This window comes from Ipomoea nil, unplaced genomic scaffold (genome assembly GCF_001879475.1).
Source record: "Ipomoea nil cultivar Tokyo-kokei standard unplaced genomic scaffold, Asagao_1.1 scaffold2494, whole genome shotgun sequence".
Taxonomy (NCBI): domain Eukaryota; kingdom Viridiplantae; phylum Streptophyta; class Magnoliopsida; order Solanales; family Convolvulaceae; genus Ipomoea; species Ipomoea nil.
Genome location: NW_017618922.1, coordinates 172,501 through 195,341, shown reverse-complemented (window position 1 = coordinate 195,341; position 22,841 = coordinate 172,501). Strand labels below are relative to the sequence as shown.

The window sequence follows — 22,841 nt, the reverse complement described above, 5'->3', positions numbered from 1 at the left end:
TCAGCACCTCACGATTTAGATCCGCACCAAAATAGGGTCTTGACACACTTAGAAAGAGTAAACCTAAAGACTGGGGCTACGACTGTTTTTGATCCAGAAAACAACATACTGAATTATTTTGACAAATAATTAAGCCAATACATATAGGATCCAACGTGCAGTATTTGTATGCACTTACAATCTCCCCCTTTGGCAATTAGTTGACAAAACACATACTAGAACAAAATATACTCTTAGGCTTGAAACCATATTTTATTAACCAGTCAAAGTATACTTGTTTACATATTTCCTATGTCTGGATCAGATATAGATATGGCTCCAGATAACAAAAAAACATCTCATAACCTCCTCTTACCAAACTGTCACACGAACTGGCAAAAAGCTAGGCAAGTATCACATAAACATACCAATACTTATTGAACAAGATACGAAGTAGCACATAATTAACAAGCAAATTCACACACACTCAAGAAACCAAAGAAGAACAACTTATCACAATAAGTAAAGAGCTACCAAACGCAACAACCACACGTTATTACAAAAAAAAAAAAAAAAAAAAGTTTATGTGCAGTCAGTTCATCCAACCAAACCAACAACCAAAAAACAAAAGAACTGAACTCCCCCTCAAATGTACTCCCCTTTTTGTCTACTAACTACCAAGGGGAAAAGGAGACCATCTAGTGAGTTGTGCTACTAGACAGAGTTCCCAAGTCGTCAGTGTCTACAGGATCCTCATGAGCCGCAGAGCGAGCAGTGATGGCGTCTTCTAGGGTAGAGATCTGACGAAGAGTAGTGGCAAGCTTGTCCTCAGTATCTGCAACAACAGCCTGTAAGGAAGAGATATTGTTTTTCAAAGCAGATGACACAGCCCTATAGTACGCAACCTGTTGTCGAAAAACCACTAGTTCAGGAGGATTATTAGGAGTAGCAGTAGGCACTAGGTCAGGTCCGACAGATGAAGATCCGGAGGCAGTTGGCATAGGAGCCGGAGCAGGGAAGATCTCCGCAAGTAGAGAATCGCGATCATCAAAATGAGAGCTTTGATGTAACCGATAGTCCATGGTGTATTTCTTCTCAATCGAATACTCATGTTCATTTTCATAAAGCTTGAGACCTTGTTCCTTCAGAATGCCATAGATTAAGCAAGGGAACAACAAGTGTACCTTAGGTTCTTTTCCCTTAGCAAACCCCATAATATGATTGTAGATTAAAGTCACCAAATCAAAATCAATCTTGTTGCGCACTTTGTAGAGAAGAACAGCCATCCTCTTGCTCACACAATGAAGAGTAACATTAGGAAGCCAATTGTTGGAGGAAAGACAAAACAGAACAAAGTAGACCTTTGTGACTGAAGTAGAGGGCAAATTAGTGGTAGGCCAGGTAGTGACCGCAGCATGTATGAGTGTAGAAGCCAACACATCCAATCCTGGCTCAAGGTCCTCTTCTAGGGTAGAACGGTTGAAGTACCTGTTGATGACGGCAGGGCTGAAATCATACCATTTTCCACGGACAAACACCCGATGATAGTGTGGCGATGAGGCAAGTGCGAAATCAGAGGAGAGGTTAGTGTAGAACTCTAGAGTGAGCCATCCAGAATAAGTGCCTTTGCCTTGAACAGTATTGAGGAAATTCTGATCACGAAGAAGAGTGATAATGTTGCAATGAGATAACAGATTGTCCACATCTATTACCTTCTCCACAAGAAGGGATCTAGACAGATTGACCTCCCAAGAGTCCTAAAGTCCTGGCAGTCTCAATATTGGCTGAAAAGCTTAGGTTTGGAACTTTTGGAGATGGTGGCTTTAGGGGTTGAAGTAGATTTATGGGTAGACTTTTTGCTAGATTTTGGGGTGGACTTAGAGGCAGGCTTAGACTCAGGCACAAGGGCTGGAGGAATAATAAGGATTGATGCACCTGTCCTAGACTTCGTCATATGGATAGAACCAGAGGGAACCGACCTACGCTTTCGAACTTCACATAGAACCACAATGTCATCATCGTCAGATTCAGAGGCTTTTCTCCTGGAGGACACATACTTCGATGTAGACCCAACTTTCTCCTTCACTTTCCTTGACCGTGAGGGGTCTTTGGGAAACGGGACAGACAATCAGAATAGACTAGGTAGAGATAGGAGGTTTTGGTAACTTTGCTATAAGGGCAACCAATACAGATCATTGAGAAGGTGAGAGGGGTTCACCGGAGTTTTGAATGAGGTCTCTAATAGAGAAATCGAAGGAAACAGGCTGAGGATCTGAGTGGGATACAGTGTGTAAGCTAGGGTTTGAAGATGCACTCCCCGGCGTAGGACCAGTGTAGACAATTGTATCCAAAGGGTTAGCTTCTTCACAAGGCAAAGCAAATTTCACAACAGAGAAGACAAATAAATCAGGTAAATTAACATACAATTTTGTAACCCTAGGTTCGGGCAACGAGCTATTAGCATCTAGAGGAGAAGAAACAGTTACCAACGCTTTTGCCCTTCGTGTTTCCAACTCAGCGGAAAGCTGATCCTCGTCAATTAGGCGTTCGACATCCATAGCCGCAGGAGGAGCATCCTCTGTATCGACCAGCCAAGGTTCAACCGTAATGTGAGCAGCCATGGTGAGTATCCGCTTCGATTCCTTCAGGGTGAGATTCTCCATTAGATCTTGATTGTGGACCAAGGTTGCTAACACCCGCTTCTCTACTTCGGCTAATAGAGGTGAAGTCCCGATCAGAATCTGATGATAGAGTTCTGTTCTCTCATCATCAGATAGATAGATGAGAAAAGGATTGATAGCTCGAGGATCATTCGCTATTATAGAAGTTAGGGATTTTCGACGATGAAATTTGGAATGAGGAAGAGCAATGTTTGGGAGCCAAGGATAATAGGAAATAAAGGGAAGAGTATTCCACAAGCTTGACGATTCTTAGGAATTAAGAGTCAAAGAGATGAGGGATATTAGGCTGACTTGTAGTGGGACAAAAAAAGAAATTCTAACGGCTCGAGAAGAGGGTAAGGGTATGAAGAACCTAGGTCAGAATCCGGCTCGAGGGTAGACCTGAAAACAAAACTTGAACCCAAATTTAAAAAAAAAAAAACAAAACAAAACAAAAGAACAGAGAGACAGTTTACCTGTGTTTATTTAGAGACAACATTCTTGTTAACTTGTCATTTTGCAGATTCCTAGAGTTACACGAAGAGCCTCAAATCTTGTTCTGTCCAAAGGTTTTGTAAAGAGGTCTGTCATATACTTATCCGTAGAAACATAGCTCAAGTCAATCTCTTTGTCCTCTACTAGTTCCCGGATGAAATGATGCCGGATAACTATATGTTTTGTACGAGAGTGCTAAACAGGATTTTTTTTAGATGTTGATTGCACTTGTATTGTCACAGTATAAGGTCATGCATTCTTGGTTTATCCTGTCATCACTCATCGTCTGACGCATCCCTGCGATATACTCAGCTTCAGCAGTACTCAAGGATATTGAGTTTTGCTACTTGCTTAACCAAGCTACCAAGTTATTGCTTATAAAGAAACATCCTCCTGATGTACTTTTTCGATCATCAGTATTCCTCGCCCAATCAGCATCACTGTAACCTACAAGACTTAAACTGGAGTCATTGGAAAACCATATACCGTAGTTTATTGTACCTTTCACATATTTGATGACACGTTTCACAGCCTTAAGATGTGACTCTTTTGGTTTCTCTTGAAATCTGGCAAACAGCCTAATACTTAACATAATGTCTGGGCGACTGGCTGTTAGGTATAGCAGACTTCTTATCATGCTTCTATAAAGAGTGGGGTCAACTCCTGTGCCTGACTCATCTTTTGTTAACTTCGTAGTTGTTAAAATGGGCGTTCTGGCATCTTTCGCGGAGTCTAACTCAAAACGCTTGATCGGATTTTTAGCATACTTTTCTTGGGATATGAAAATCCCTTCAGTTGTCTGATGAACTTGTAGACCGAGGAAGTATGTTAGCTCTCCAATCATACTCATCTCAAATTCTTGTTTCATGACTCTGATGAGTTGATTAGTAGCACCTACCTGAGTAGAACCAAAGATGATATCATCAACATATACTTGAGCAATGGTTACATGGTTACCTGTTTTTTTTATAAAAAGAGTGTTGTCTGCTCCCCCTCAGTTGTAGCCATGTTGGACTAGGTATTGAGATAGCCTTTCATACCAAGCTTTTGGAGCATGTTTGAGTCCATATAGGGCCTTATCCAGTTTGTAGACATAATTGGGATGATGAGGGTCTTCAAAACCTTTTGGTTGTGCAACGTATATATCTTCTAATAGGTAACCATTTAAGAACGCTGTCTTGACATCCATCTGAAACAGTTTTATGTGTAAGGCACAAGCAATAGATAGAAGTAGTCGGATAGATTCAAGACGTGCCACTGTAGCACACGTTTCTTCATAGTCAATTCCTTCGGTTTGCGAATACCCTTGTGCCACCAGTCTGGCTTTATTTCGAGCGATGTTTCTAACCGAGTCAGTTTTGTTACGAAAGATCCACTTGGTTCCTACAACATTAACACCGTTAGCTTTAGGGACTAAGTTCTATACCTTGTTTCTTTCGAACTATTCTAACTCTTCTTGCATTGCCTTAATCCAGTGTTCGTTAGATAATGCTTCTTTCACACTTTTGGGCTCTATCTTGGATATATAGCATGAGTATCCAGCTAACTCAAGATAGTTACGCTTCCTACCCCTGTTTCGAACTCCGGATGAGGGATCTCCGTTGATGTTTTGCGTTGGATGATCCTTTTGAATTCGAGATGGTGCTCCCAGCTCACCAAATTCTTGGTTTGGTTCAAACTCTGGATTCTCGGTTGATGAGGTTGTAGGAGAGTTAGGTTCTGGCTCAGGCATTGGACCAGCGTTAGATGGCTGTGGAATATCTGTCTCAAATTATGTTGCAGGGCCAGATATAGGAGGATCATAATTAGTATCTGGTTGATTGTCGACCACAACATTTATGGACTCCCTGACCATTTTTGAGGCTTTGTTATACACTCGGTAAGCACGACTATTTGGATAATAGCCAAGAAAGAGCCCTTCATCACTCTTTGGCTCAAATTTTGCTGTTGGATGGCGATCCTTAAAGATGAAACAACGTGAGCTAAATATATGAAAGTGTTGAATATTCAGGTTTTTACCTTTCCAGATTTCATACGGTGTTTGATGAGTTCCAGGCCGAAGATAGACTCTGTTGATGGTATAGCATGCAGTGTTTACCGCCTCTGCCCAAAACTTTTGAGGAAGATTTTTTGCATTTAGAAGAACTCTAGCCATTTCTTAGATGGTCAGATTTTTCCTTTCTACAACTACGTTTTGTTGTGGTGTTTTGGGAGCTGAGTATTCGTGTGGTATCCCTAGGTTTGCACATAGATCATCAAACATCTGATCATCGAACTCACGTCCATGGTCACTTCTGATACGAATGATTGGCTCATTTTTCTCCCATTGTAGCTTAAGTCCTAGGGCTTTAAAAGCTTCGTAGGTCTCGAACTTCTCTCTGAGAAGCACCACCCAAGAAAAACGTGATAAATCATCTACACACACTAAGATATACCTTTTTCCTCCAATACTTTTGGTACGTGTTGGTCCTATGAGATCCATGTGTAGTAATTCAAAACAGTGTGTTGTTTTGATTTTGTTCTGGTGAGAGTGAGGAGCTCTTGTTTGTTTTCCAGCTTGACATGCACCACAAACATTTGTTTGCTCAATCTTCATTTTGGGTAATCCATGAACCCCGTCAATTTTTCACTAGCTTATCCAGCGACCTGTAGTTTAAGTGGCCTAGTTTTTTATGCCAAACTACCAATTCACTAGTACTGGACCTGCAACATAACACAACGTTATTGAGAATGTAGCAGTTATATGATGACCTCTTACCTTCCATTACACACTGCTTGTTGACATCCTTGACATCCTTGACATTGCAACGATCCTTTGTAAAGCATACATTCCACTCTTGGTCACACAGTTGGCTTATGCTGATGACATTTGCGTAGAGACCAAGAACTAGAAAAACGTGATTAAGCTTGGGTAGACCCGGAACGGTGAGAGTACCAGTACCTTTAATTTTCCCTTTTACCCCTTCACTAAAAGTAACTTCACCTTTGTTGTCCTTGATATTGGTTAGAAAAGATGAGTTTCCTGTCATATGCCGTGAGCAGCCGCTATCAAAGTACCACCTTTCTTCTCGGTTTGAACTGGTAGAATGAAACGAGACATGGCACACAAAATCATTTTTTCTCACCCAAACTTACTTGATGAAAGGCGTGATGTTCTTGTTTATGAATTTTTCGCTCGCTGGTCTTTGTAGAAGTAAAAGCACTCTGGTCTTGTGTGTCCTCAAACTCTCACTACAAGAAAAATGCACATAGACAACAGTTAATAACTGTTGTCGTAGGGGTATAATTTCTGTTGTTGAAGCCGGTGTTGTTGTAAGTCCCGCGCATAGACAACGGTTTTTTAACCGTTGTCTTTTCTTGAAACAACAACGGTTTTTGAACCGTTGTCTATTGAGTGTTGTTGAAACCAGTGTTGTTAAAAGTCACGCACATAGACAACGGTTTTTTAACCGTTGTCTTTTCTAGAAACAACAACGGTTTTTGAACCGTTGTCTATTGAGTGTTGTTGAAACCGGTGTTGTTAAAAGTCACGCACATAGACAACGGTTTTTAACCGTTGTCTTTTCTAGAAACGACAACGGTTTTTGAACCGTTGTCTATTGAGTGTTGTTGAAACCGGTGTTGTTAAAAGTCACGCACATAGACAACGGTTTTTAACCGTTGTCTTTTCCAGAAACGACAACGGTTTTTGAACCGTTGTCTATTGAGTGTTGTTGAAACCGGTGTTGTTAAAAGTCACGCACATAGACAACGGTTTTTAACCGTTGTCTTTTCTAGAAACGACAACGGTTTTTTAACCGTTGTCTATTGAGTGTTGTTGAAACCGGTGTTGTTAAAAGTCACGCACATAGACAACGGTTTTTCACCGTTGTCTTTTCTAGAAAAAACAACGGTTTTTGAACCGTTGTCTATTGAGTGTTGTTGAAACCGGTGTTGTTAAAAGTCACGCACAGACAACGGTTTTTAACCGTTGTCTTTTCTCTTTTCTAGAAAAGACAACGAAGTCACGCCCACAAACAACGGTTTTAAACTGTTGTCTTTTGTAGAAAAGACGCCAATTTTTAACCGTTGTCTATTATGTGTTGTCGAAACCTGCTGTATTCTCAATAATTTGAAGAATAGACAACAGTTTTTAACCGTTGTCTTATATATGAAAGACAACGGTTTTAAACCGTTATTTTTAACCTGTTTAGATTTTAAACATAATCATATAAAAAAAAGTAATTTATCAAAAAACCATCACCAAGTGTTGTTACACAATGTTCACAAGGTTCAAAATACACTAGCAAACTAATTACCAACTCTAAGTACTACAATAATCAATACCAATCACCAACCAAGTCATAATACTTCAAAAAACATTTCCAAGAACCAAGTCTAAATGTTTACAAAGTTCTAATCATCAAAATCATACCTATTCTATATAAGTTGAGACACTATCTGCCCATTCAGAACGCACCAAATCAATAACTGTTTCGTCGTACTCAACTTGTTGGAACTACATGTCAAAAGTTTGTAAATATATAAGTACTCAACATAATCACAATATGATAAATTTTATAAAATTAATTGAAATAATTAAAAGATAATTATAAAAATCTTACTAGTGCTTGTACAGAATCTTTATCATCCATGGCTAGCATATTATCAATTAAAGTTCCCATTTAAGCCATGACAAAGAACCCACATTGGTTACTATCTGGTTGACGAGGACCCTATAGATGTTAAACAATATTTGCATGTGCATTAACAATTTATCTAGATATATAGACATACAAACACTTATATATACTTAGTTAAAAATCTTAAATTACCTTGACAATTTCTCAAACAGCTTTTCGTGGCCCTTTCTTTTTATTCCCAGTTGCGGTATAAAACATTTTCATAGCCCTTTCATAATTGTTGATTATTCAGATAATGTAATAATGATACAGAAAACAGAGAAGGGAAAGTTTGAACTATCATATCTACAATATGGAAAGTTTCAGTTCAACAGACAGTTTTATCCTTACTGCTCAACTTTCAAACATTCAAGCATTGAAAGTTTGAACTCTCTATTTCAGTTCGAACTTTCAAACATTCAAAAAGGCATTAACAATTTATCTAGATATATTGATATACAAACACTTATATATAATTAGTTAAAATTTTTAAATTACCTTATAATTTCCCAAAAAGTTTTACTTCGCTCCTTTGTTGTTTCCCTAAAGTACCACTAAAGCATATACTTCGCTCCTTTGTTGTTTCCCTAAAGTACCACTAAAGCATAAGAATAAAGTACAAATTAGAAAAAGAATTGTATAATCAAGTTATAAATAAGGTCTAACATTTAAAGTGGTATAACACACAACAAATTGAAATAGTGATATGGTATATGCCTTGGTAGATTAAAAGGAAAAATACCTTCATTCCTAATCACTTTCTTTACCAAGGTCAGTACCCATAAGACAAAGAAATTTCAAAATGTCAGAATTTTAAGTGGTTATGTGCTCATTCTTAAACTGGTTTATGAAAATAATGTCCATACATTTTTGAATTGAGAAGAAAAAAAAAAAGAAAAATGAATTGCAAAATGTTGAATATGCATGTTATCTTTGTCTGTTCACCAAATCCTTTAAGAATTCAGTTATAGGACCAATTGGTCTACAAGACTACTGGAAGCTGCCATTGCAGAATGGATGGAATCCAGGCAAACTCACCAAGTTTTATAACTCCATACTTCTATCAAATTCTATCTTCGCTCCGTATTTATTATATAATGAAAAAGGCAAATAATATGTATCAGCTCATCAACTATATAGGAATTAAGTTTAGTAAAATTAGGTTTACCATTAGTATATATAAATGCAATAGCCATCGAAAAAGTCAAACTCTTCCAATTCTGCCATCCCAGTTGTATAGTCCTTCAGACTCCCATTCTGAGTCACTTCCTCATAAAGCATAAACATTCTTGAAAATCTTTAGTAATTCCAAGAAAAATGATCCAATATCAAATCACATGCATGCCCTGGAAAATCTTTTGCATTGAAACCAAAAATTCATGGAGAATTTCCAGTCAAACTAAAATTTAGCACATACAATCATACATTCACATACTTGCAAGAATTAGGTCACAAGTCAATTATACAACATAACAGTAACAAATCTAGGAAACAAGTCAAAACCCAAAAAAATGAATATATATTTCTTACTTTTAGAACATTTTTAGTTCATGAAAGGGATTGCATTAGTCTCTCAATGGTCCTTCAATGCTCCTTTCAGACAAAACATACTCAAATTTTTTTCTATAAAACCACACATTTTTATACATATTGAACAAATCTATACCGCACACAACACACTCATTTGCAAAAGGAAGACCCATAGTATGGAGATACAATATGTAAACTCTGTAACAAATACTAAAATCCCCCAACATTCTCTGTTGCTTGGGATTTTATTATCAACCCCTTCCACCACATATATATAATCACGGTAAAAAAAAAAAATTTATTCATGATATTAGCTTCCTATATAGATATTAACTGCATGTGAATGTTTCAGGAAATGGATATATTAGCCACTGTAACCAGATAAGGGAACCACCACAAGAAGAACATGATAATAAATTTGTAGCCCAAGGGAACCACCACCAATTAAATAATGAACAAAAATTTTTTTTTTCAAATTTCTTTACTATGTTTTTGAGATATTAAAACAGGTCTGCATAAGAATAACATCAAAATTGCCTCCTCCTTTGATAATCTTAATCCGAAAGTGAAATTTTGAGTTCTATCTTATACTAAATCCCTTTTCACTGCTTTATGATAGATTTGAGTATGATTAATTGATTGCATAAGAATTGCATTGATGTCATATTTGAACATGTATATTTATTTAGTCCTCTCTAATCCCATATTTGAATCATCACTCCCTAATCCCATATTTCACAAACCCTAAAAATTCAATCCCCAATTCCTCAACCCTTCAATCCAAAAGTGTTTAGCATAAACACATACATTGATACAATCAAATAATATTTGGATGAATCTGACAACTTATTACATTACAAGAGAAAAACCAACCTGACATTTTTCACACCAGTTTCCACGGCGCCGGCGGCGGTTGGAGGGGGCGGCGTACGGCACTGTTGGTGGCGGCATCGGAGGCGGAGACGTACGGCGTGTCCGCAGCGGAGGTTACCGGCGGCGACGTACTCAGCGGCGGAGGCTGTAGGCGGCGCCGTCCTCGGCGACGGAGGTTGGAGGCGGCAGCGTACTCGGCGTTGAGACTGAAACGATTTCTACAGTTCTATTCTCCGTATGTTCTGAGGGGAATAAGTTTTTGCCCCAAGGTAATTAATTTGTTTTGAGAGGGAATTATTTTACTATTTATGAGGGAGAGAAATTTTTTACAAATTGTGCAAGTCTTGAAAGTTAAATTTTAAATTAAAGAATTATATATATATATATATATATATATATATATATATATGTGTGTGTGTGTGTGTGTGTGTGTGTGTGTGTGTGTGTATGTGTGTGTGCGCGCGCGTGTGTTATTCTTTAAATTAAATAAAAGTCAAAATTATTTTGACTTTTATTTAATTTAAAGAATATATATATATATATATATATATATATATATATATATATATATATATATATATATATATATAAGCAAAATAATGATACCTTTATTTTTATTATTATCTTATAATAAGTCTTATTTTTTTTCTAAATTAAATAACTAAATTCATATTTTATAAGAACTGGGAGCACCATAAATCGAGTATATAGGTACAGAACAGGGGTAAGAAAATAATAACTTTATTATCAGGGGGCCTAGACTCAAAATAGTATCGGGTATATAGATACAGAATGGAAAGTAGAAAAATAGTAGCTTTATTACCCGGGGTGCTAGGTCCAAAATAGTACGTATAAAGTCCGAGGTATAGGCCCATACTGACAGCCCAAATACAAATATCCAAATACAAATATCGATCACCACCAATTTTTCTTGTAGCCCAAATACAAAGATCACTAGACCAGGGTATTACCCAGACAGCTGGCGGCCTAATTATTACAATGATCGCGACAAAAGAAATGGGTTATAGCTAACTGTACGATATTAACTACTCTTTCATATCCATTATCCATGTGTCACATTCATGCCGGAAGGGTCGATTACCAACCCCGGCCCCTATCATACCGCCATTAACTCCTCCACACCATACCGCACCATACCGCACAGCACGGTGCCGTTCTATGCCATGTAATTTAATGAATTGAAAATAAAACTTTAATGAATTGACATTGAAATTTTGGTGAATAATTTTATATTTAAATATGAACGAAAATAGAACTATTAAATTAACTTTTGAATTGTATTCTTTCTTTGTTAAATTTTTATGCATTCTATTTGGACAAAAAAAATTAATTACATTTTTATTTTTGTTCTGGATCTTCTAGATAAAAACAATGAAGGTCCAAATTATAGATAAAAGATAAGGTGAACACTTTAGTAAACAAGAGTTGGTGTGGCTTGGTGGGTTTAGCTTTGTTTGTTATGTTAGAGGTCTTAGGTTTTATCTTTCCTGGTGGCATCCTTAACCTATACAATCATTGTCTTGGTTCTTAGAGATAACACAGAAGTAAACTGGTTATATCCTAGATATTATGCTTAAATATATAAGTGTTAGTGTGGTTTAGTGGGCTTAACTTAGTTTGTTATGTTAGAAGTCTTGGGTTCTATTCTTCTTAGGGGCATCGTTAACTTATTTTATAAAATCGTTGTCTTGGTTTTCACAGACAACATAGAAGCAACCCAGTTATATACCAGATGTTTATTTATTATGTTTGAGGTTATAGGTTTGACTCTGGTTGTTAACATCTTTATTTTTATTTTATACAACTGTTGTCTTTTATAAAATAATGATGCGCAAAGACAACGGTTTTTTATTCAAATAGGCTTAAAGACAACATACCAAAGACAACGGTTAAATAAAACCGTTGTCTTAAACAAATAAAGAACGCGCAACGACAACGGTTATATTAAACCATTGTCATTGTAGTATTGTTTATTCAAGTGCTATTAAAGACAACACATAAATGACAACGGTGAAATAAAACCGTTGTCTTTTAAAAAATAATAATGCGCAAAGACAACAGTTTTAAAAAACCGTTGTCTTTGTAGTGTTGTGTATTCTAGTGTGCTTAAAGACAACACACCAACGACAACGGTTAAATAAAACCGTTGTCTTTTTTTTAAAAAAAAAAGAGCGCACAAAGACAACGGTTTTAAACAACCGTTGTCTTTCTAGTGTTGTGTATTCCAGTGCGCTTATAGACAACACACCAACGACAACGGTTAAAAAAACCGTTGTATTTTTTTTAAAAAAATGCACATAGACAACGGTTTTAAAAAACCGTTGTCGTTGTGGTGTTGTCTTTTCATAAAATGCACAAAGACAACACACTTATAACAACGGTTACGTAAAAACCGTTGTCTTTGATAAAAGTGTTGCATCAAAGACAACGGTTTTGGACCAAACTGTTGTCTTTTATACAAAAGACAACACTTTTCTTAAAAACTGTTGTCTTTCTAGTGTTGTCTATGTGCATTTTTCTTGTAGTGTCTGCAATAATCACATATAGGATTATAGAGTTTGTACTTCAGTTTTGGATGTTTAACATTACCAGATATTTTCTCTACAGTTCTGGTTTCGGGAGCGTCTGGGCCAGATCCTGAAGTTTGGTCAGAGCCAGTAGCTTTCACGAAAACAGTTAGGTCCTTGCCTTTGTTCCGTGAAAAACCCAAGCCATACTTCGTGGATATAATCCTTCCCGAGTCCAGTATTTGATCAAGTGTAGATGTGGTGTCCATCATCTTTGTGACACCCGGTATTTTCCTAAAAATAAATTATAAGTCCCGATAATAAATATTTTTAATAAAAATATTTATATAGCTATTATTTTGAAACGGGCTCGGGTCTATGAAGTATGGTGAACCAATCTTTTGTGCCCAAATGTTTTAAGTCCAAAAATGAATTATAGCCTAAGAGTTTATTTGTTATCCTAAGCCCAAAAATGTGTTCATTCATTATAAGTCTTGAACCCCATAAGTTGAGCCCAAATGTATTTATAAGAATAAGTATTAATATTTTGTGAGCCTAAAGTGTTTAAGCCCAACCTATGTTACCCAACCCAACTTCCTAACCCAACCCATTTAATAAACCCACCAATTGTGTCATGGACATAGGTGTAGACCTAAATGTTCATCTTTGTTGGCATTCCCTAATGAAGCAATAAGAACTTCAGCCGCAATCTCTCCCTTGTTCCCTTCTTCCATCCGCCTCTTTGAGCTTCTTTGACGCATCAGCCGCGTAGCTTGCCGTTTAGGCCTTCACCTCCCTTCTCTCCATCTCTCTGGTTGTCTCTCGGCCGTGTCTCCATCTCAAGCCAAGAAGAACAAGGTGGTTTCCCTTCTTCCCGGTTTTGTTCGAACAAGTAGAAGCTCCGGCGGCATGCAAATCGACGAACGGACGTGGCGGCTCCTCCGGTGGTGTTGTTCTCTTCCGTTGCGCGTCCAGTGGCGTTGGCTAGCGTAGAAGTCCGGCAAAAGGGCACCGCGACCTCCCCTGTTCCGACGGCGTCGGTGAAGATCGTTCAAGACCGTAGCTTTCCCGGCTTTAGCTCCGATCTTGGTTCGACGGCGGCAGAGCTCGACAGTGGCGTTCTCCTCCTTCCGGCGTGTCCTCTCCGGCGACATGGTGGCTCCGGTGTACCCGCGGGCAGAAGTGGGGTGGATGTCCTCACCGTGTTCCACCCGCGGCATGGATGCATGAAGATGAACGTAGAAGATGAAGATGGTGAGCAGTTTTGGCCTTAGTTGTTGTTGTTTAATTAGCTTAGTTAGTATCTTGTTTAGTAATTTTTCTAAGTGTAGCTTTGGTCTGGTGGTTAGGCGGGTGGTTGTATTAGTGAGTGAGCTAGAGTTCGAACCCTACCCTTAGCATATGTTTAGTTTTGGTTATTTGCTACTTAGCTAGTATGCATGTTGCCTAATACCTCGTTCCTAATATAAGATTAGTGTTGTTATTAAGTTGCTAGTATGCATGTTGCCTAATACCTCGTTCCTAATATAAGATTAGTGTTGTTATTAAGTTACCAATAGGATGCTTAGCCTAGATGGGTGAGCTTGTGGGTAATTTAGGGTTGAACTAGTGTTTAAATCCCCTTATAAGCATGATTGGTTTTATTTAGTGCTTTTGTTAATAGTCGAGGATCGGTTTGATTCACAGGTTCCCGGTAACTTGGCTTTGTGATTTGAGCCTAAGCGGTGTTGTTTTTGGATGTTAAGCGAATGAGGAAACCCATGCTCTACAAAACCTATTTTGCTTACCTATATGTGATTTCTTGGATTCTACTTGTGTTTTGCTATGAAATGTGAGGGTTTATGCATTTATCTTGTGATATTGCATATCTAAAGCTTGTGTTTAGGGTTCCTTTGTGCCATTGCTTGGCATTTTCCATGGTTCAAGTCATTTTGTTGGGTTTGGTGAGATTTGGCATGTTTTGGACTTGAATTTGTGTTTGGAGAAGGAAATCCCCGAAGGGATTATTTTGCACAGGAATATGTACCCGCGGGCGGAACGACGGGTCGAGCTCCACCTGCCGCCCACCCGCCGGAACATAAGCCTCGTGGGCAGTGTACCCGCGGGCGGAACCACGGGTGGGAGCCTACCCGTGGGTCCACCCGCGGGGAACACGATGGTGTTCGTTCGGGATTTGTTCCCCGTGATTTGTTGTCTTGGTATTTGGTCTTTTGACTTCCCGTTGTTCTTTTGTGGAACTATTTGAGCGTCTTCTTGATGTTTCGTAGGTCTAGAACTATATGGTAGGTATCCATGTAGGACCTTGGTGTCTTGAATCGTGCTAAGTGTTCAACATTGTGTTTCGCTGGACCAAGAGGTGTCTTGTGTGTTCCTCGGAACTATCTTGAGTTTCTCCGTTGTTAAGCATGCTAGTTTATTGTCTTAATGCTAGCGTGTGTGTTGTTTGTACCTTCCGTTTGGTTGATGATAACTTGTGTTATTCATCGTTGTTGTCGTTGGGTTGTGACCCGTTCCTTGATTGAATGTGTTTCATACCTTCATTGCAATCCTTTGATTGATTCCTGTTGAGGTGTGGCGTGTGTGGCTTTACCTGGATTGCACGATTAGTGGTATGGGACACTAGTCACCAAGGTATTGCAGCGGTCCTCGTGGTGGCCGTGACGTGATTATGGAGTTGTGGCCTGAGTGATGGGTCCACGTGATTGGGGGATAACATGTGTTATCCGGGCATGTGTTGCCGTGATTGGTGGTGGTTCGTTGGTGATTATAGGTGGGGGACGACGGTCCCGGCGGAATAAGGTTGGACTTGGCTGTACAGGGGATCCTGGAGGTAATGGTTGGAAATAAGATACAAGGTTGGGGGTAGCCATAAGGTTGGAACAGGGCATAAGGAAGGCATACCAACTCGTGATGGGTGATGTTGCGAGGGCTTGTAAAGCCGGCGTTGTGTGATCTTCTCTCGTGACGTGTGTAGTCACGGAGGCTCGTGTGGTTTGGCATGTGTTGCCGTTGGGTGAGTCTTTATCCTTTGTGTTGTGGTTAACCGTTGTGGTTTGGGATGTGTTCCCGGTGTTGTCGTTGAGAGTGACGAGTCTTGTGTTGACTGTTGATCTTGGCTTTTGACTTATATACTTATGTATTCCGTTTCGAAAATGGTTTTATATCTTATATCTACCTATTTATGATACATAACGGTATTGGTGGGTTACCAGTATTATTCGCTGACCGGGCGTCGTCCCAATGTTTATCTTTGTATCTTTCAGGTGATGTTTAGACGAGAGCGATGTCTAGAGCCTGGTAGCTTAGCACCTTTGTGTTTTCGTGGCCTGTGCGCCAATGTTTTTAGACTGCTTTAGATTGATGTATTGGGATAGTATTATACACTTGCAAATTGTTGCCTTAGCGTTACCTAGTGTGGTATACGTGGCATAACACCCCTTTTTGTATTTCTTTTATCCAGTTTTAGTTTATCTTCCGCTGTGCTAGTTTTGTTGTTAATCTGCTTGTGTTAGGGATTCAATTGGGCCTTGTTTTTGGGGGGTGTTACAATCTTGATACGACGTTGTAGCATATCCAGCTCCCGTTTGAGGCCTTCTTCACGCTTGAGTCCTTCACTTATGCGCTCATCCTTGTTAGCAATCTATTTTTCATGTATTTTGTTCGCATATTCCAAAAAACTTACCTGACATGACAAGGATCTATTTATTTTTGAGAGAGTTTCCCATCTAGCATGCAACTTCGTAAACTCTTCTTCTAGAGTTGGTGTGGGCAGATCTTCTTCTTCAGCAGAAGAATATTCACCAATCTCAGACTCTATGTCAGCTCTCGGTTCATCGTTGTTCTCTACCGAAGCAATCGCTATAAAGGCTACAAAGTTTCTTGACATATATTCTGAGTCAGATCCGGTTCCTATCTCAGGTTCATCTTCATCACTCCACGTTAGGGTAGTAGCTGCCATAGATCTTTTTCGTCTTAGGTATGTCGGGCGTTCTGCCTGAACATGACCGAAGCCTTCACATTCATAGCATGTTATGCCTTTACCTCCAGATTTGTCCTTGGGTTGAGAATTTTTGAGTGAGTTCTAACGAAAATTTGTCGATCCAGACTTTTGATTGTTCCGATGAGTACTGGAGCCCGATCGTTTTTGTGGTTGAAATTTTCCATTTCTGGTGTTTTGTTTTTGCTTGACCTGTTTCAACAACTTGGAAAAACCTTTAGACAAAAAACCACTGGATCGTCACTTACCTCGTCTGGGTCAGACCCGGCCTCTATGTCTTCAGCTGTAAAAGCCACTACTTTTTCTTTAGCGGAATGATTTGACAACATTTCTATCTCGTACGTTTGCAGGCTACCTATGAGCTGATGCACAGACCTATCTTCCCATCCGTCATGCTCTTGAATGGCGGTGACCTTCATTCTAAACCTCGGAGGGAGAGAGCGCAAGATCTTCTTCACGGGTCTGGATTGGTCAATTGGTTCACTTAAGACAATTGCTCGGTTGGCCAATTCTTGGACACGAGCATGAAATTCAACAATCGTTTCATCTTCTTTTATTTTTAAATCCTCAAAGTCAATTTTGATCATTTGTAGTTTGGATTGCTTGATTGATTTGGTCCCTTCATAAGTGGTTTCCAGAGTTTCCCAAGCATCTTTGGCTGAGTTACACCCTGCATTGATCGTGAACTGACTTTCATGCATTAAGGAATAAATAATGTCTAAAGCTTTATTGTTATATCCTGCGAGTGTCATCTCCTCAACTGACCATTTCGTTTCTGGTTTGAGAACTAGGGGAGCTTCTGCAGTGGCTCCAGCTTTGGTTGGCGAAGTCCACCCAGTAAGAACTGCTCTCCAGATCTTCTCCCTTGTGCGCGAATGTGCATTTTGATGCGGTCCTTCCAGTACGCATAGTTGTCACCTATAAGCTCAGGAGGTGCTCTATGTCGTTCCATTCAGCAAGACTCAATGCACAATAAGTACGAACAAGTAAACCAAATAAACAGGAATAAAACAAAGGTAGAGATCTCGAGTTCAAGAACCACAAAGAAGCCAGATCGAGTAGACTAATAACTTAAATCTCCTTGCTTTGATACCAATTGAAAAAACATGTGGATCTTGAATGCAAGAATTACGCCTTAGGAACCTACTATATTTTAATATTTGTAGTCGATCTGGGTTAGAGACAGATTCAATACTATAAAGTAAAACAAATAATAAAAATGTATAACAAAAGGAACCAGACACCAGGATGTGTTCACGCAGTTCGGAGCCTCACTCCTACGTCTGCGGGGCCACTCACGTCAGCCCAATCCACTATATGATCAAACGAGTACAAGGGAGAGTTCAATACACACAGAGGTATTCACTACACTACCCTACCAACCCTATTATCATCTATGCAGACTGATCGTGCAAGCCTGACTTCATACTGAAGCTAGGTGTCTTCAACAAGAGTAGCAGAAAGAGAGTTTTAGAGAACTAGAGATTTCAAAGTTGTATGTCTTGTAATTGTAGCATCGGCATCATCTCACTAAACAAAGTAGCATTTTATACAGGTGAGAAGAGAGACTTCGAAGGCTGAAAACAAGCTGTTTCTTAGTCCTCAAAAGCATCAGCACCTCACGATCTAGATCGGCACCAAAATAGGGTCTTGACACACTTTGAAAGAGTAAACCTGAAGACTGAGGCTGTAATTGTTTCTGATCCAGAAAACAACATATTGAATTATTTTGACAACAAATTAAGCCAATACATATAGGATCCAACATACAGTATTTGTATGCACTTACACTCCTTTTATTTCTTGATAAGAAATACATGAAAGCCATATCTAAATAGAGCAGCTTGTTGGGAGATTTCTCCTTTCTACTTGTTATACCTATCATGTGTTTTTATCTCAACTTTAAAGTTCTTCATCTGCCACCATGGTTAAAATAGGCGCTAGGCGATAGTCGGGCAGTAGAGTAGCGCTTAGCGCCTAGATGGTCGCCTAGGCGGCTAACTAAATAAAAGAAAAACAGTGCACGTGTATAGGTGCATATATGTCATAGTATGTAAATATATATATATATATATATATATATATATATATATATATATATATATATATATATATATATATATATATATATATATATATATATATATATATGGTCGCGTTCAGGTGCGAATAGGTGCCAAGGAGAGAAATGCGAACCAATCAGCGCGCGCCACATGTCAGCATTCATTGATCGGGTGCACCTACTTTCGCCTACAAGTGCACCTGCTTTCTCCTGCAAGTGCATGTAATTTTTCCTTGTTAACATTCATCCACCCGCAAACATTCATGCACCTAGCCACCTAGGTGCTACTACTTATAACTATAGGTGCACTTAGTATTGATGCTTAGTGTAAATTTTACTTGCACCTATAATACATTTTACATGCACTTGTAATTCATTTTACTTCCCATGCGGTTGTGCGGGTGATTACTGTGCGTAGGTTTTGTACTTAATGTGCGTGAGTCTTGTGCTTAAGATGCGTGAGGTTTGTGCTTAATGTGCGTGAGTGTGTAGTGCTTAATGTGCATGAGTTTTGTACTTAAGGTGCGTGAGTCTTGTGCCTAAGGTGCGTGAGTTGTGTGCTTAATGTGCGTGAGTGTGTACTTTTTTTTTTTTTTTTTTTGAAATGAGCCAAGGTGGCATTTATTCAAAGTATGGTGAAATCGTAGACGGTGGGATTGAATCCCAATACATAGCAGTAGACTGACTAATAGCTGATGTAGCTAGAGTATGTGCTACATAGTTCTCCGATCTAGGAATAAACTTAATTAAGCAAGAATGAAAAATAGATATATAATTCCTGCAACTGTCAATTGCGTAGCCAATATACGTGCGATCAGGGCGAGCCGTATTAGTTAGATATTGTTGAACCGTTAAACAATCAGTGTGTAGCTCTATAGAGTGCTCACCACGATCCTTTAGCCATGACAGAGCTTCTTTACATGCAACCGCCTCTGCCATAAGAGAAGAGAAACAGTTTGGAAGAGAGGAAGCGTAGGTAGAGATGTAACCCCCGCTTCCATCCAGAAAAACTGCTCCAACCGTGGCAGTGCTTGTCGAGTGATGGTAGTTGGCGTCTACATAGCAACGGCGAGGAGTCAACCCCGGTAGTGGTGTACCAAGCTGGCTGGCAGCGGCGTTGGGTGGTTTGGCCGGCGCAGAGGTGGCAGGCTGTACGGCCGTGTGGTGTATGGTGCGCTACATGTGCAACGCGGTGATGGCCGTCATCAAAACTTTCTTCGGCCTTGGTAGGTAGGCATCCCAAATTGCATTGTTTCTTGCCCTCCAAATGTGGTGGAGGATTGCAGCTGCATACATCAGAACATCAGTGTCTAGAACATCCAAGATCGCATTAAACCACTCATGAAAACCATTTGTCTGAATAATAGGGATTAGGAGGTTGGATTATCCCCATATGCTTTTTGTAAAATCACATATAACTAATGCATGCATAGTTTCCTCATGCACGATCCCACACATGGCACAAGATGGCTCAAGCTCTACCCTCTTGTTAAGTAGATTCATAGTGGTGGGCAGGATATCACTTAGGGCTCTCCATAGAAAGGTTTTCCATTTGGGGGGATTTTAAGTTTCCACAGTGCCTGCCATTTATTGAAGGTGCCATTATTGTTATCAACAAATTTCCAACAATGCGTCTGTACCCACTCTTTACATAATAAATTCCTCTCGGATCATCATACCAGTACCACGTATCCGTATATTATGGGGAAACCGGTACCATCATTATTCTGGCTACATCTGTCGGTATAAAAATTTCAGTTAGGATTGAGCTATCCCATGTCCCAGTTTCTTGATCAATCAATCCTACCACTCGTGCACCACCCAATTGTGGGGGCATCTCTGTCTGGATCATAGGGTCTTGCTCATCCTGTAACCAGAGGTGATCCCATATTCTCGTATCCTGACCATTCCCTATCATTCGTCTTATCCCACTACAAATCAAGCCTTTTGCTGTCATAATACTCCTCCAACAAAAACTTGGGTTATTCCCTAGATACGCTTCAGAGAAAGTATCCTTAGGGTAATACCTGGCTTTGTAGACACGCACTACTAAGGAGTCTGACTTTGTAAGCAGCCGTCATGCCTGCTTTCCCAACATTGCCAAATTAAAGGCTCTGAGCTCCTTAAAGCCCAAACCACCATGTTTCTTTGGGATGTATAGTCTATCCCATGCCTTCTAGTGGATACCTTGATTAGAGCCAGAATTCCACCAATACCTTTTCATGGTTCTCTCAATAGATGAGCAAACAGAAATAGGCAATAAAAAACACTCATTGAGAAGGTAGGCATAGATTGTGCCACACTTTTCAACAAGATCTCCTTACCAGCTTGTGACAAAAGCTTCTTGTTCCAGGAACCAATTCTTTGCTTGATTTTGTCCTCAATATATGAGAAAGCTGCCTTTTTATTCCTACCAATAAAGGAGGGGAGTCCCATATATATTTTCCAAAATTTGGGGCCTGTTCCACCCTTAATTCCTGCGCCACATTCATCCTGTCCCCCTCACTACTATTCTTGCTATAGCATATACTGGACTTGTGATAATTAGCTGCCTGCCCCGATAAACTCTCATACACAGTTAAACAACTCTTAATCACCCCAGCCTCCTGCATATTAGCTTTAAAAAATAGCAAACTGTCATCAGCGAAAAATATGTGAGATATAGGGGCCACTCTGCATCCATGGATACTACCATTAGATTGTGCCTGCTGCAATACCATAGAGAACCCTTCCGCACAGATAATGAAAAGATATGGAGACAATGGATCCCCCTGCCTTAACCCACGAGTAGGTGTTACCGGATTAGTACGAGAGCCATTTATTAAAAACCTGTAAGACACGGTGGATACACACAACATAATCAGCTCCACCCATCTATTATCCAACCCCATAGCCAACAGCATACCACCTAAAAACGTCCATTCCATGCGGTCATAAGCTTTAGCCATATCCAGCTTAAGGGCAACCCAGCCAACTGATCCACACTGTTTCCTGTTCAGATAATGACCAACTTCTACAGCTATCAAGATATTATCAGTTATGAGTCTATCAGGTATGAACGCACTTTGTGAGTCTGATATAATTTCGTCCATTAGTGGTTTCATCCTATTGGTAATTACTTTAGCCATTACCCTATAAATCACATTACTGAGAGCAATTGGGCTAAGATCAAACACCCGCTCCGGGGTTTTTTTCTTAGGGATCAACACCACATCAGTTTCATTCAGACTAGTCGGGAAGCAGCGAGTTTTTAAGCAACCAATTATAAAGGATGAAACATCTCCCCCCACCACATCCAAAAAAATGTTGGTAGAAGTCTGGATTTATTCCATCGGGGCCCGGTGCTTTATCAGGAAACATAGAGAAAGGATGAAACATCTCCCCCCACCACATCCAAAAAATGTTGGTACAAGTCTGGATTCATTCCATCCGGGCTCGGTGCTTTATAAGGAAACATAGAGAATAGTGCAGATTTTATTTCTTCCATAGCAAAAGGGCAGAATAAAGATTCATTTTGTGCCAGAGTGACACGCGGAGAAATCCCATTAAAGAAATTATCTCCATTAACCGAATTACCCAAACAGAAAATATTTTCAAAATAATTCAAGATAATCCCTCTCATAGATGCACCTTCCATCCAATCCCCATTATCATCCATAAGCCTATCAATAGTATTTTTCTTTATACGGTGAGAAGCATACTGTGAAAAAACTTGCTATGCATCGGCACCTTTGAGCCAGTGCTGTTTGGCTCGTTGTCTCCAGAAAGCATCTTCCTGTGTCTCAACACGGCTTAAGAGCTCTTCCAAGCGCTGGAACTCAGTCAATGAAACTGGATCAGTTTTTCCTTTTAATCGCAGCTTCTCTTTCCGGAGGTTCATAATCTGCTCCCCGAATTTATGGAAACGTTCTCCACCCCAGCGTGATAATCGAAAACCACAGAATTCAATACAATTCTACAACCCACGATCCCTTCCTTCCTCCCAGGATTCTTCCACTACATTTCGGCATCCCTCATCATATAACCATGCATTCTCAAAACGGAAGCCCCTCTTGC

The 22,841-nt window shown here is 39.5% G+C and overlaps 1 protein-coding gene across 1 annotated transcript; it reads right to left on the bottom strand.

Moving 5' to 3' along the window:
- Window positions 1-677: 677 nt before the first annotated feature.
- LOC109153488 lies at window positions 678-2,034 on the bottom strand. Its single transcript, XM_019301355.1, has 2 exons — window positions 1,963-2,034; window positions 678-1,631 (listed from the first exon to the last, which is right to left on the bottom strand). Exons 1-2 carry the CDS (start codon window positions 2,032-2,034, stop codon window positions 678-680), a joined length of 1,026 nt encoding a protein of 341 aa, XP_019156900.1.
- Window positions 2,035-22,841: the final 20,807 nt, after the last annotated feature.

Bases quoted from the DNA above. Each gene is read 5' to 3' on its own strand.
- LOC109153488 (XM_019301355.1), bottom strand. From the start codon at position 2,034: ATGTGTCCTCCAGGAGAAAAGCCTCTGAATCTGACGATGATGACATTG. The intron at 1,632-1,962 runs GTAGGTCGGTTC...CTTCGTGATCAG, and splicing joins TCTATGTGAAGTTCGAAAGC to AATTTCCTCAATACTGTTCA.